The sequence below is a fragment of the Tasmannia lanceolata genome, unplaced genomic scaffold (assembly GCF_043159265.1).
Source record: "Tasmannia lanceolata isolate RefF3 unplaced genomic scaffold, GAP_Taslan_0.1 ptg000015l, whole genome shotgun sequence".
Lineage (NCBI taxonomy): Eukaryota > Viridiplantae > Streptophyta > Magnoliopsida > Canellales > Winteraceae > Tasmannia > Tasmannia lanceolata.
The window spans coordinates 44,361,470-44,373,668 of record NW_027518692.1 but is presented as its reverse complement, the minus strand read 5'-3'; the positions used below and the strand labels follow the sequence as shown (position 1 = coordinate 44,373,668).

At 38.3% G+C, this 12,199-nt stretch overlaps 1 protein-coding gene across 1 annotated transcript; it reads left to right on the top strand.

The window, feature by feature from the left end:
* Positions 1 to 5,649: 5,649 nt before the first annotated feature.
* On the top strand, positions 5,650 to 11,844 carry LOC143847485 (phospholipase D alpha 1). Its single transcript, XM_077356330.1, has 5 exons — positions 5,650 to 5,814; positions 5,955 to 6,019; positions 6,691 to 6,804; positions 9,062 to 10,961; positions 11,106 to 11,844. Exons 3-5 carry the CDS (start codon positions 6,697 to 6,699, stop codon positions 11,540 to 11,542), a joined length of 2,445 nt encoding a protein of 814 aa, XP_077212445.1. The 5' UTR covers positions 5,650 to 5,814; positions 5,955 to 6,019; positions 6,691 to 6,696; the 3' UTR covers positions 11,543 to 11,844.
* Positions 11,845 to 12,199: the final 355 nt, after the last annotated feature.

The following is a 12,199-nucleotide window of genomic DNA, read 5'->3' as shown; positions in this document are numbered from 1 at the left end:
TGACTACTAATACCTACATGATTATGTTTTGACAAAGGGACAAAATTACTTTGTTTTACATTGACAAACAATTTAGACTACTAATGCCTATGACAATTCTCAAAAAGCTCTCAACAACCAACTAAATGATGTAATAAAAGGTGAGTTCTCCACATTATTAAAACTTGGTTTTGAAAATATTAGTAGTCTAAACTTAAAAGTCCAGTTGCATTTCTCTATTTAATTTGTCTTAATATGTATAAACTGTAATGTGGAGTTTTTAGCATGAATTTCCTAGGTTTAATGTGGAGTTTTTAGCATGAATTTCCTAGGTTTAATGTGGAGTTTTTAGGACAGACTTTCAGACAGACTGTAATGTGGAGTTTTTAGGATGAATTTCCTAGTTTGAATGCATCACATTCTTTCAGATAGACTGTAATGTTGAGTTTTTAGGATGAATTTCCTAGTTTGAATGCATCACATTCTTTCAGATAGACTGTAATGTTGAGTTTTTAGGATGAATTTCCTAGGTTGAATGCATCACATTCTTTCAGTGGAATTTCCCGCCTCCTTTTATCATCAAAACTTATGGATTGAAATAGAGGATTTGAGCAAGAAATTTGGCTTGGATTAAAATGGAGGATTGGGCAAGAACTTAGGGCTGTAAAAGCTTGCATTTCCTAGTTAGGGGTACTTGCTGCATTATATTTTGAACTTTAAAAATTATAATTTTCGAATGAAACACTCTAATGACCAACTATATATGTTGCATTAAGTATCTTCCTCATTCGATGGGTACATGAAATGGGAGTAGAAAAGTTATATTTTTTAATTTATAACAAAAGTTCTTCTGTACGTGAAATGGATTACACTATCATCAAAATGGGATGTGGGGACCCGGGTAGAACTCACCGAACTCACCCTTAAAAGCTAGTCCTTAAGGGGATGGTGCCAATTCCCTTATATGCCCATCACTTTTCCAATGTAGGATCTTGCTTTTGCATGGAACCCCGAACAATCTCCCCCTCCATGTGGAAGCAACGTGGACCATCTCTCCCCTCCATGCGGGAGCAATGTGGGGACTATGAGATCTTCCCCGAGGGATTTTTCCGTCCAAAGAGGCATACGGGGTTTACCGAGATATTCCTCGAGGGTTTTTTCCGTCCTCAGAGGCACACCGGGGTTACCATGCCCCGGCTCTGATACCACTTGTAGGGACCCGGGTAGAACTCACCCTTAAAAGCTAGCCGTTTAGGGGAGGGTGCCCTTTCCCTTATAAGGCCATCCACACATCACAAAACTTTTCTGATGTGGGATCTTTCTTTTGAGTGGAACCCCCAACACTTGAAAACAAGAACATGCTCTCTCGAATCCTTCTTCCATCTTTGTAGATCTTCTCCACCAGCACCACTTCATTTTTACCATTTCCTATGATATTATACTCAACCAAGAAACAACTTGAGATTAATATCTAAAAATTACTACTGACAAACGCATTTGAGGGACAGGGTCACAGGGCATTTATATTCATGGAAAGAGCATGAAAATTAATGTTTGCCTTCAATATGGGGGAGTGATATTTACACCCCTTTTGATTACCCAGCGTCAGTGTATCAATGACAAAAAAGGGGTGTAAATATCGTTTCCCTTTCTTTATTGGTAGAAATGCTTATGTTTAGGAGACTTTCCATTTTCTGAACTAGTAAAATTTTAGAATTCAAGATTTTGTTTGCTGAAGTCTATGTTTTAGTCCTTGTTGGAGTTCTAATTTGGTTTTTCTTAGATTTTTACTTATTTTGGAAGTTGATGTGAATTTTATTTGGAGTGGGAGTCAAACTAAAGGTATTTTAAGATTTGTTTATAAAGAATGATGCAGGATTTTTTGTCGGAATTTTTTAGTCTTTAATAAGATTTTGTGGATGCTTGGAGCTCAATTTGGACCTTCTACTTTATTTAATCACTTTGCTTCTCTTTCTTCTGTCTTTTTTTATTTGCTTTCCATCTGTAAGGAATTGTATAATCACTAATTTCTTCTAATATATTGCCTGTCCACTTTCTTGATTAATTAGCAGAACAATTGGACCGATTTAGTCGGAACACGACCCTTTTCAATTTGATCTATGATCTAGTTTTTAAAACAATAACATAAATACATAAAATATGAAATTTGAAATAAATCTAGATATGAATTGTTGTTACGGTCCTAAGTGAGGGCCTCTCTAGGTATGGACAAGGTGGGACCCAACTTAGTATGAGATTTGCTTAAAAGGCATAGCCTGACGGCTTCCATCAGATCTGGAGCTTTTGGCGCATATTGGTTAGGTAACTGACATTTGATATGAGAGTAGCCACTATGTCACATGTTCGAACCACGGAAGGGGAAGGGGCAACTTGCGACGTCACATGTTCGAGTCACAGAAGGGGCAACCTTAAAAAAAAAAAAAAAAGCAGATAAAAGCCATCATAGAGTGGGTCGTTGAGGACGATGAGTGCATAAGCGCAGTAGAATGTTACGGTCCTAATTGACGGTCGGCCTAGATATGGGACTGGGTAAGACCTAGCCCGTATGTGACATGTTTAAAGAGCCTAGTCTAACACGTTCCATCAGCTTTGGAGCTTTTAGCATATTGGTTAGGTAACTGGTGTTGGAGGCAAGCAAAACAACTAGTAGGAAACATCCTTTCATCAATCCAAATGTTTGAGGCCACATTGGATGGGTAAACTCACAACACATCATTTGAATCATTACAAATTCTTTGAATATTTTAAAATTTCTAAAAAAATCCATTTTTTTTTGCCATGTTTGAACATAAAAAATCTCAAAACATTCAAAAAAATATTATCAAATTAAATACTAATATGTTGAATTAAACTCAAAATTTCAGGATTATATGCAAATAATTCTTAAATTACTTTTAGATTATTTATTTGAGATTTGCTAGGGACCATCGCAGAAAGGAATTTCGTGGCGGGCTGTTGCATGTGAGAGCAACCACTGGCTCACTTTCCAGCAGATTTTGTCTTATACATCTAATTCATCTGGATGACTGCTGTCACATGCAACAGCCCACCCCGAAATGCCTTTATGAGATGGTCCCTAGCAAATCCCTAATGTTTTTTTTTAACTGAAAGAGCCAATATAGTGAAACAAAACTAACATCCTAGATACTAGGAAATGCATAACAATGTGTTATAAATAGAAAAGGGAATTGCTAGGGTCCATCACAAAAGGCATTCCGCATATAGTCTGTTGCATGTAAGAGCAGCCACCTTGTGAATGAAGACAAAAAAATCTGCTGAAAAGTGAGCCTGCTTGAGGAAAATCAACATCTTAGAAGAAATTTTCAGCAAATTTTCAGCCGTGCGAAAATCAACATCTTAGAAGTTAAAAAATGACATCTTGTTAAACAAAAATGACAATGGCTTAATACACGTGGTCTGTGTCCTATGCATAACAAAGGTCTCATTTGTAAGATTAAGCCGTGCGAAAATCAACATCGTAGAAGAAATTTTTTAAATCATGCTTAAATAAGGGAAGTGGTATATCTGCCCCTTTTGATCACCAGGAACACCCCCTGTCTGTGTTTGTGGCAATTAGGGGCAATGAATTCTTTTGACATAAGTACAACAGCCCCTCTTTAGTCATTGATATACTGACAGGGGGTGTTCCTGGTGATCAAAAGGGGCGGATATATCATTTCCCTTAAAGAAAGGTCTAGAAGCAACTGCGTTGTGCCGGATTTGTGGTCATCTATAATCTTCCTTAACCTGATTTTCCTACATGTGACACTTCATCCATCAGCTGAGCCACCTTGTTTGAATCAATGAAATCAATAAAAGAAGATAATGATATTGGATCCCAAGTTCAAATCATCACCCTTGATCAAGGGTTAATCCGCCAGGGATTTATGAACAGAATTTCCGGGGAATTGATATATTCTACCCTGTTCTTGTAACTTGTTCTAGAATCATCAATGCCCTACTTGAAGAATACTTGAGGCACTTTGTTAGCGCCAACCAACGAAATTGGGTTCACCTGCTATAAACAACGCATTTCCAAGACGCAACGAGACGAGACGAGATGGATTTTAATACCAACTACGTCCTGATGCTCCAGTTTCTTTGGTTGAGGCGAGACTGATGTGGTGGTCTCTTTGCTTGGGAGTGCTTGTGGACTCCGTGGACCCCAGTCTAGTGTATTTATGGCTGCTCTTTTTACACTCTCAGTGGGTGGTCCGGGGAAGAAAATTAGGCGAATATATCATTTCCCAATCTTCTTCGTATTATGGTATATGATGGGAAAATATAAGAAGACAAACTTGTGACATGATTGTTCATATTGTAGACTTGGGATTTGTTAGGGACCAAAATCTCGAAAATCTCCGAATTCATTATCTCCCAAAATCAAGTTTAAAGTTGCCGAAACCGATTCCCAAGTGTCCGAAACCAATCCTCAGATTTCCGAAAAACCAAGCCCCGAGTGCGAAAGAATCCAAAAAATTCCTTTGCAACATTTTTCACAACCCAAGAAACCCCCAAAATCCCATCTGTACTATGGAATTGGAAGCCTGATTTTGTACTTCATGTTCCCGACATTTTCAAAAATTACAAAATGCCTCAGATTTCCGAAAAGCCAAGCCCCGAGTGCGAAAGAATCCAAAAAATTCCTTTGCAACATTTTTTCACAACCCAAGAAACCCCCAAAATCCCATCTGTACTATGGAATTGGAAGCCTGATTTTGTCCTTCATGTTCCCGACATTTTCAAAAATTACAAAATGCCTCAGATTTTGGTATTGACACTCCCCAAGTTCGGAGGCTTACCCGCAACCTTATTTTGATATTTTCACTAACGCACCTTGTTCGTTTGTGCACAAAATGCTACCTAAAAGGTTGTTTCCACTCCCAGAAATGCCCCTGCAAAATTACAGGTAAAACGGATGAAAAATTGAAGAAAAGACAAGCTGAGTTTGTGCCATTATCAAAACATAATTGTGCCAATATCATTCCAAATAGAGAGAAAGAAATATTTTCACCCCTTTTTGCACCGAGCCCCCTTTTTTTTGCCAAAAATAATCACAAAATATACATGAGGGTGCTGTCCAGAGGAAAGAAAGGGGTCGAATATATTATCTTTTTTTAAAGTAAAAGAGCGGTCATAGTGATAGATTCATGAAAGGGGCTGTCCCGAGAAGACAAAGGGGAACGAAATATACCGCTTCCCTTTATAAAAGCATATATAACGGGGATCGAATTTTCGTTAAGAGGAGAGAAATGTCAGAAAACCAGAAAGGGAGAAATATCAGGAGAGTGGTGTGATTGAGGGGGCTATTAGGAAGTTCCTGACGGTCGTGTGTCTTCCTTGCCACTTATTTTCTCCCGTACATTTTATGTCGACCAGCATTCGTTATCTCCGTGAAAGGAATGGGGCATTTATTGTTGACCTACTAAGAAAATGGGATTTCCTAGTAATAGTCGTAGTAGGCATTTCGCGCCTGTGCTGTTGCATGTAAGAGCAGCCACCTCAGAGAAATGAATGAATAAGACAAAATCTGAGGCTGTGTGGCTGCTCTCACATGAAACAGCCCAGGCGCCAGATGCCTTATCGGATGACCCCTAGCAATCTCCTAAAACTTTTTGGGACTATAAATATGAAATCATACCATTCAAGAGGATTGAAAAATGCAGTTGCTTCACCAATCAGATCTTTTCATATCCATTTTCTCAATATCGGATCTCCGCGGATCTCCTCTCAGGGAAGATTAGGGCAATTTCTCAGCCGAAGTTCGATTCTCTGAATTAATCCTTCTGTTCGAATCTCTCTGTTTAAGTTCAGGTATCCACCGATTCTATCTAGTAACTAGATAGATCTCTTTGTCCGAGTTTAGATCTGCCTCTCTCTTGTGAAATTTCTCTTGTTCTATAGCTTTTTTCTTTATGTTCAGATCTCTTGTTTGATATCTTTTCTGAAATTAGGCACATTTAAGAGATCCGTTGGTTTAATCTTCTTTCTTCAAGTTCAGATCTCGATCTTCTCTTCGGTAAGTCCAGAACCTCTTAAATTACCTCTGTTCTTTGAGTTCGGATTTGATTTTTAATTTGATCTGTCTGTTTGATCTCTTTCTTTAAGTTCGGATTTATTTTTTAATTTGATCTGTGTGTTTTATCTCTTTCTTTAAGTTCCGATTTATTTTTTAATTTGATCTGTGTGTTTTATCTCTTTCTTTAAGTTCCAATTTATTTTTTAATTTGATCTGTGTGTTTTATCTCTTTCTTTAAGTTCCGATTTATTTTTTAATTTGATCTGTGTGTTTTATCTCTTTCTTTAAGTTCCGATTTATTTTTTAATTTGATCTGTGTGTTTTATCTCTTTCTTTAAGTTCCGATTTATTTTTTAATTTGATCTGTGTGTTTTATCTCTTTCTCTAAGTTTTGATTTATTTTTTAATTTCATCTGTCTGTTTTATCTCATTTTTAATTTCCGATTTATTTTTTTAAATTTGATCTGTGTGTTTTATCTCGTTCTTTGAGTTCAGATTTTTTAATTTGATCTGTCTGTTTTAACTCCTTATTTGAGTTCAGATTCTTTAATTTGATCTGTCTGTTTTAACTCGTTCGTTGAGTTCAGATCTGGTGCGAATTTTTTTTTTTTTTTGAGGGATCTGCTAATCTTGAAGCTTTTGATGCTAATTGAGATACATTTGTAGCACAGGTACTAATGGCGCAGATTCTTCTGCACGGAACACTTCACGTGACGATCTTCGAGGCGAATTCGCTATCGAATCCAGCTAGAACTACTGGAGGAGCACCGAAATTCTTCCGGAAGGTAATTGAGTTTTAAGGTTTGAGGATAATGAAGCAATATCCGGTTCTGCTTCTCTTTTTTTTCCGCTTTAATTTGGATTTGTGCAGTTTGAGCTGTTATTTCTTCTTCGTTTTATATTTTTGGTAAAATATGCTGATAGGAACACGTTTTGTATCATCTAAACAATTTCTGTAATTTTCCTTAATTTGTTCATTATTGCTAATATTACTGGTTTTTTTTTATGAAAATGAGGGGAAAAGGCAAATTTGATTTTCCGTGATTTGTAGGATATTTGTTCCTTTAAATAATTATTTTATAGTTCTGTGTTCTTCGTGAATATCGATTACATTTTGAAACATCTGCCAATTTTTGTAATTTTGCTTAATTTGTGCATTTATTGCTAATATTACTGGTCATTTTTTTTTATGAAAATGAGGGTGTCCCAGTGCACGAGGCTCCCGGAAAAGGCGAAATTTAATTTTCCATGATTTGTAGGAATTATTGTTTCTTTAATCATGTCTTTTTATAGTCTGTGTTCTTGGTGAATATCGATTATAGAAGGTTTTTTTTTAATCCGCTGAATGGATGGCACTGTATTTATATCTATGTATTGTTTCTCTTGGGTTCTTGATCTCTTTGAATCAAGATAGTGAAAAATCTTCCTCAATCATCTAGTTGGCATTGGATAATCTATTCTCAGATTGATGTCTAGGTCCAAAATTTGCTGATTAACTCAGTTACTCATCCTAGTAGACTCTATTCGCTGAAACTCATTAAGATCATGCTATTGTTTTTGTTTCATTGTTTCTTAATCCTTATATTTTGTCCATGTTTGTGAGAAGTTGCAAGACTTTACATGTACATTAAAAAGCTCGCAAATATTCACAAATATACTAATCTTTAAGATTTCGTGGGGAACTTCTAAGATCGAGAGATGACAGAGAAAGAGAGTTAGAGAGGTGTTTTGAATAGATTTCATTGAGCATGATATCTCTGTTTCTGTTTCTAAGTGTCTTTTCTTATTCATCGATGCTTGTAAAGCTGGGATGTTTACTAAACTGTATAAACTCACAATGTGCAGTAACTTCCGAAGATTTATGTTAGTTTGAATGATGTCTTTTTATATGACCCCTATATAATTGTGTATGGGATGAGGAAAACTGCAATTTTTCCCAAGAGGTCATGCTGCCTTTATTATTTTATTTCTGAAAATCCATTATAAAAACATCAGTATTTCAATTGTGTTTTCAAACTGGAAATGCCAAAAGTCTGGGAAATAATGAAAAGAACTTTTTGCTGTTCCTAGAAAGGTTTAGAATTTCAATATGCTTGATCACTGTTTGTAAAGGTATACTTGATAAAGATTTTTTTTTCCCTTATCTTCTATGTTTATTTGAAGAGTTGTGAGATTTCTATTAAGATCTTAGTACTTTATCTTCATATGTCTATTAGGATCTATCTTAGTACAAATCTTCTCCATAGTTTTACTTACCATTTTATGTAACTCCTTGCCCTCTTTCATGAATTTCTGTACGGTCACTCATCCTTTATGCCCCCATCTTCACCGAATAAAAAATAACTTTCTAAAGATCACTGTTTGATAACTCAAACTTGAGCATGATTGCAGTAATCTATTTGAGTTGATTTGAATGAGTTAATCTAAGATCAACGTTTAGAGTCGGAATAGACTTATTTAGTGGCTTGGATGACTCGACTAAGCCAAGTCAGTAATAACTCAGATGAATCGGACTAGTTTTTCATTGACTCCATCTAGTGGAATGAGTTTTTTGTTAGAAGGGTTGCAAAACCCCTCGGCAAAATTGCTACGCGTAGCGGAACTAGAAATCGCGTAGGATAGAAAATTTTCTTCAATTTCGCCCTTTAGCCCAGGAATCCTAGGGTCTAGATGATCTGATGTTGATCAAAATAAAACATAGAATATATAAATTACCCCAGTTGTTACTGCAAAGAAGAATCTCTGCGTGATCTACTCCTCGAATGGCCACAAACGGTCTAATTACCTCGACATCGCTTTGTTATACTTTCTTTACTCTGGGCCTTAATTTTTTCTTTCTACTGGAAAATGGAAGACCCCAATTGTATCAAAGAGAAGATTTGTGAAAGTTTTTTTCTGGATCAAGTTTCGTCATTTTGCTGCCCTAAGGTTTTCTTGTCTTTAATGAAAAAGTTAGGCTTCATCGGTTTTTTTCCTTAAGACTTCATCTTTAAACACTTACTATTTTAATTTGTGCTCTTTTACCTGAAACTCATTTTATAGTTCGTGGAAAACATTGAGGAAACTGTTGGTCTTGGCAAAGGAACTACAAAAGTCTATGCGACTATTGATCTACAAAAAGCTAGAGTTGGCCGGACCCGTCTCATTGATAATGAACCTGTTAACCCCCGCTGGTACGAGTCTTTTCACATCTATTGTGCTCATATGGCCGCTGATGTTATCTTCACTGTCAAAGATGCTAATCCGATAGGAGCGTCTCTGATCGGGCGAGCATACGTTCCGGTTGAGGAACTCCTAAATGGAGAGGAAGTGGATAGATGGGTGGATATCTGCAATGAAAACCGTGAGCCTATAGGTGGAGGTGCTAAGATCCATGTGAAACTGCAATACTTTGATATTACCCAAGACCGAAATTGGGCACACGGTATAAGGAGCCGTAAATTCCCTGGTGTCCCCTACACATTCTTCTCGCAGAGACAGGGATGCAAAGTCTCGCTGTACCAAGATGCCCACGTACCCGACAGCTTTATCCCCAAAATCCCTCTGGATGGCGGGAAGTACTATGAGCCTCATAGGTGCTGGGAGGATATCTTTGATGCGATTACCAATGCACAACACTTGATTTACATCACCGGATGGTCTGTATATACTGAGATCTCCTTGGTCAGGGACTCAAAGAGGCAAAAGCCCGGAGGAGATGTGACTCTTGGAGAGCTCCTAAAGAGGAAGGCCAGCGAAGGAGTTAGAGTTCTGATGCTTGTCTGGGATGACAGAACTTCCGTTGGTTTATTGAAGAAGGATGGACTGATGGCCACCCACGATGAAGAAACTGCAAATTACTTCCATGACACAGATGTGAACTGTGTTCTTTGTCCACGTAACCCTGATGATGGAGGGAGCATAATTCAGAACTTGCAGATTTCTACTATGTTCACTCACCATCAGAAAATTGTTGTAGTGGACAGTGACATGCCTAACCAAGGTTCACAACAGAGGAGGATTGTGAGTTTTGTCGGGGGTATTGACCTTTGCGATGGAAGATATGATACACAGTTCCACTCTCTTTTCAGAACCTTGGACACAGCTCACCATGCCGATTTCCATCAGCCCAATTTCCCCGGTGCTTCAATCACGAAAGGGGGCCCACGAGAGCCCTGGCATGACATCCATTGCCGGCTAGAAGGGCCCATTGCTTGGGATGTATTGTTCAACTTTGAGCAGAGGTGGAGAAAGCAAGGGGGGAAGGATCTGCTTATTCAGCTTAGAGATCTTGCTGATGTCATCATCCCCCCATCTCCTGTTATGTACCCAGAAGACACAGATACATGGAATGTTCAGTTATTTCGTTCTATTGATGGAGGAGCTGCGTTTGGCTTCCCTGAGACACCTGAGGATGCGGCCAGAGCTGGGCTTGTTAGTGGGAAGGATAACATAATTGATCGTAGCATTCAAGATGCTTATATACATGCTATACGCCGAGCAAAGGATTTTATCTATATCGAAAACCAATATTTCCTTGGGAGCTCTTTTGCGTGGAAAGCAGATGACATCAAGGTTGAAGATATTGGGGCGTTACACCTTATTCCGAAGGAACTTTCATTAAAGATTGTTAGCAAAATTGAAGCAGGGGAGCGGTTCACTGTCTATGTTGTAGTTCCAATGTGGCCGGAGGGTGTACCGGAGTCTGCGTCCGTGCAGGCAATCTTAGATTGGCAGAGAAGAACAATAGAGATGATGTATACTGACATTATTCTGGCCCTCGAAGCAAAGGGGATTGAGGCGAACCCTAAGGAATATTTGACGTTTTTTTGCCTAGGGAATCGGGAGATGAAGAGGAGCGGGGAGTATGCACCTCAGGAGGAACCAGAGGCAGATACAGATTATATTAGAGCTCAGCAGGCCCGGCGATTTATGATCTATGTCCATACCAAGATGATGATAGGTAAGTAATTTTTTTGACATTAAAATTTGGAATATTTTCAAAATTTTGCGATTGACTCGATATCTGAATTTGACTTCACCATGTCAACAAAAACTTGCTGATTTTTTTTTTAAATTCTTTAGCCCTTACTTTTATTGGTTGCAGTGGATGATGAATACATAATAATTGGATCGGCAAACATCAACCAGAGGTCAATGGACGGTGCTCGAGACTCGGAGATAGCCATGGGAGCTTACCAGCCCTATCATCTGGCAACCAGGCAGCAGCCCGCCAGGGGACAAATCCACGGCTTTCGTTTGGCTTTGTGGTATGAGCACCTAGGCATGCTCGACGATTCCTTTGTACAGCCACAGAGTGTGGAGTGCATTAGAAAGGTTAATAAGATTGCAGACAAGTACTGGGACCTATATTCAAGCGAGACACTGGATCGTGACCTTCCGGGCCACTTACTGAGTTACCCATTCGGAGTCACGAGTGAAGGGTTGATCACAGAGTTGCCTGGGACTGAGTTCTTCCCCGACACCAAGGCTCGTGTTCTCGGCACCAAATCTGACTACCTGCCGCCCATCCTCACCACATAAATAAGACAGCTATTTTATCTTCTATATAGTTTTTTCTGCTTATCCTAACTATAATCGCCTTTTTTTCCTGGTGCAGCAGGAGTAGTAAAGGGGCTAGGGAATAATAATTCAGTTTTATGTTTGTGACTGGTGAGAGTTCTGAAACTGTGATGAAATAGAGGCTTGCTTCTTTGGAAGCTGCCCATATCAGATCAGAGTGAGTTTATTATCAGATTGTGAGTTTGACTATCATATGTTCATTAGTATGGGTTTTTCTTTCTAGATCTGTATTAGCAATGAGATTACTTGGGTTGTTTCATTCTTATCTTCTCTTTGCTTGGTAAAGTCTGGAGATTTATACATTTATGCCCCTTCACTCTCTCTCCTCTCTCTGTATTGGTTATGACCCCTATTTGCAACCAAACCGACCCTTGGATCTATCGTTTCTAAATATAAGTGAATGTGTATGGACCCCTATTTGCCAATTGCCACAAAGTCCCTTCTATTCTACAATGCACCTGTACTAATATATTTGAGTTACTGAATTAAGAAGTTTGTTGGCAAAGGCGAAAAGGGCAAAGGGACTAGTGTTTTTGTGCCACATTGGGCTCAAAAACATCGAAGAGCATCTTCCTTTTTAAGCAACGGATATTCTTCACTTGAAATGCTCCATATAAG

Coding starts and splice junctions, on each gene's coding strand:
- LOC143847485 (XM_077356330.1), top strand. CDS start 6,697: ATGGCGCAGATTCTTCTGCACGGAACACTTCACGTGACGATCTTCGAG. Junction 6,805..9,061: donor CACCGAAATTCTTCCGGAAG/GTAATTGAGTTT, acceptor CTCATTTTATAG/TTCGTGGAAAACATTGAGGA. Junction 10,962..11,105: donor CCATACCAAGATGATGATAG/GTAAGTAATTTT, acceptor TATTGGTTGCAG/TGGATGATGAATACATAATA.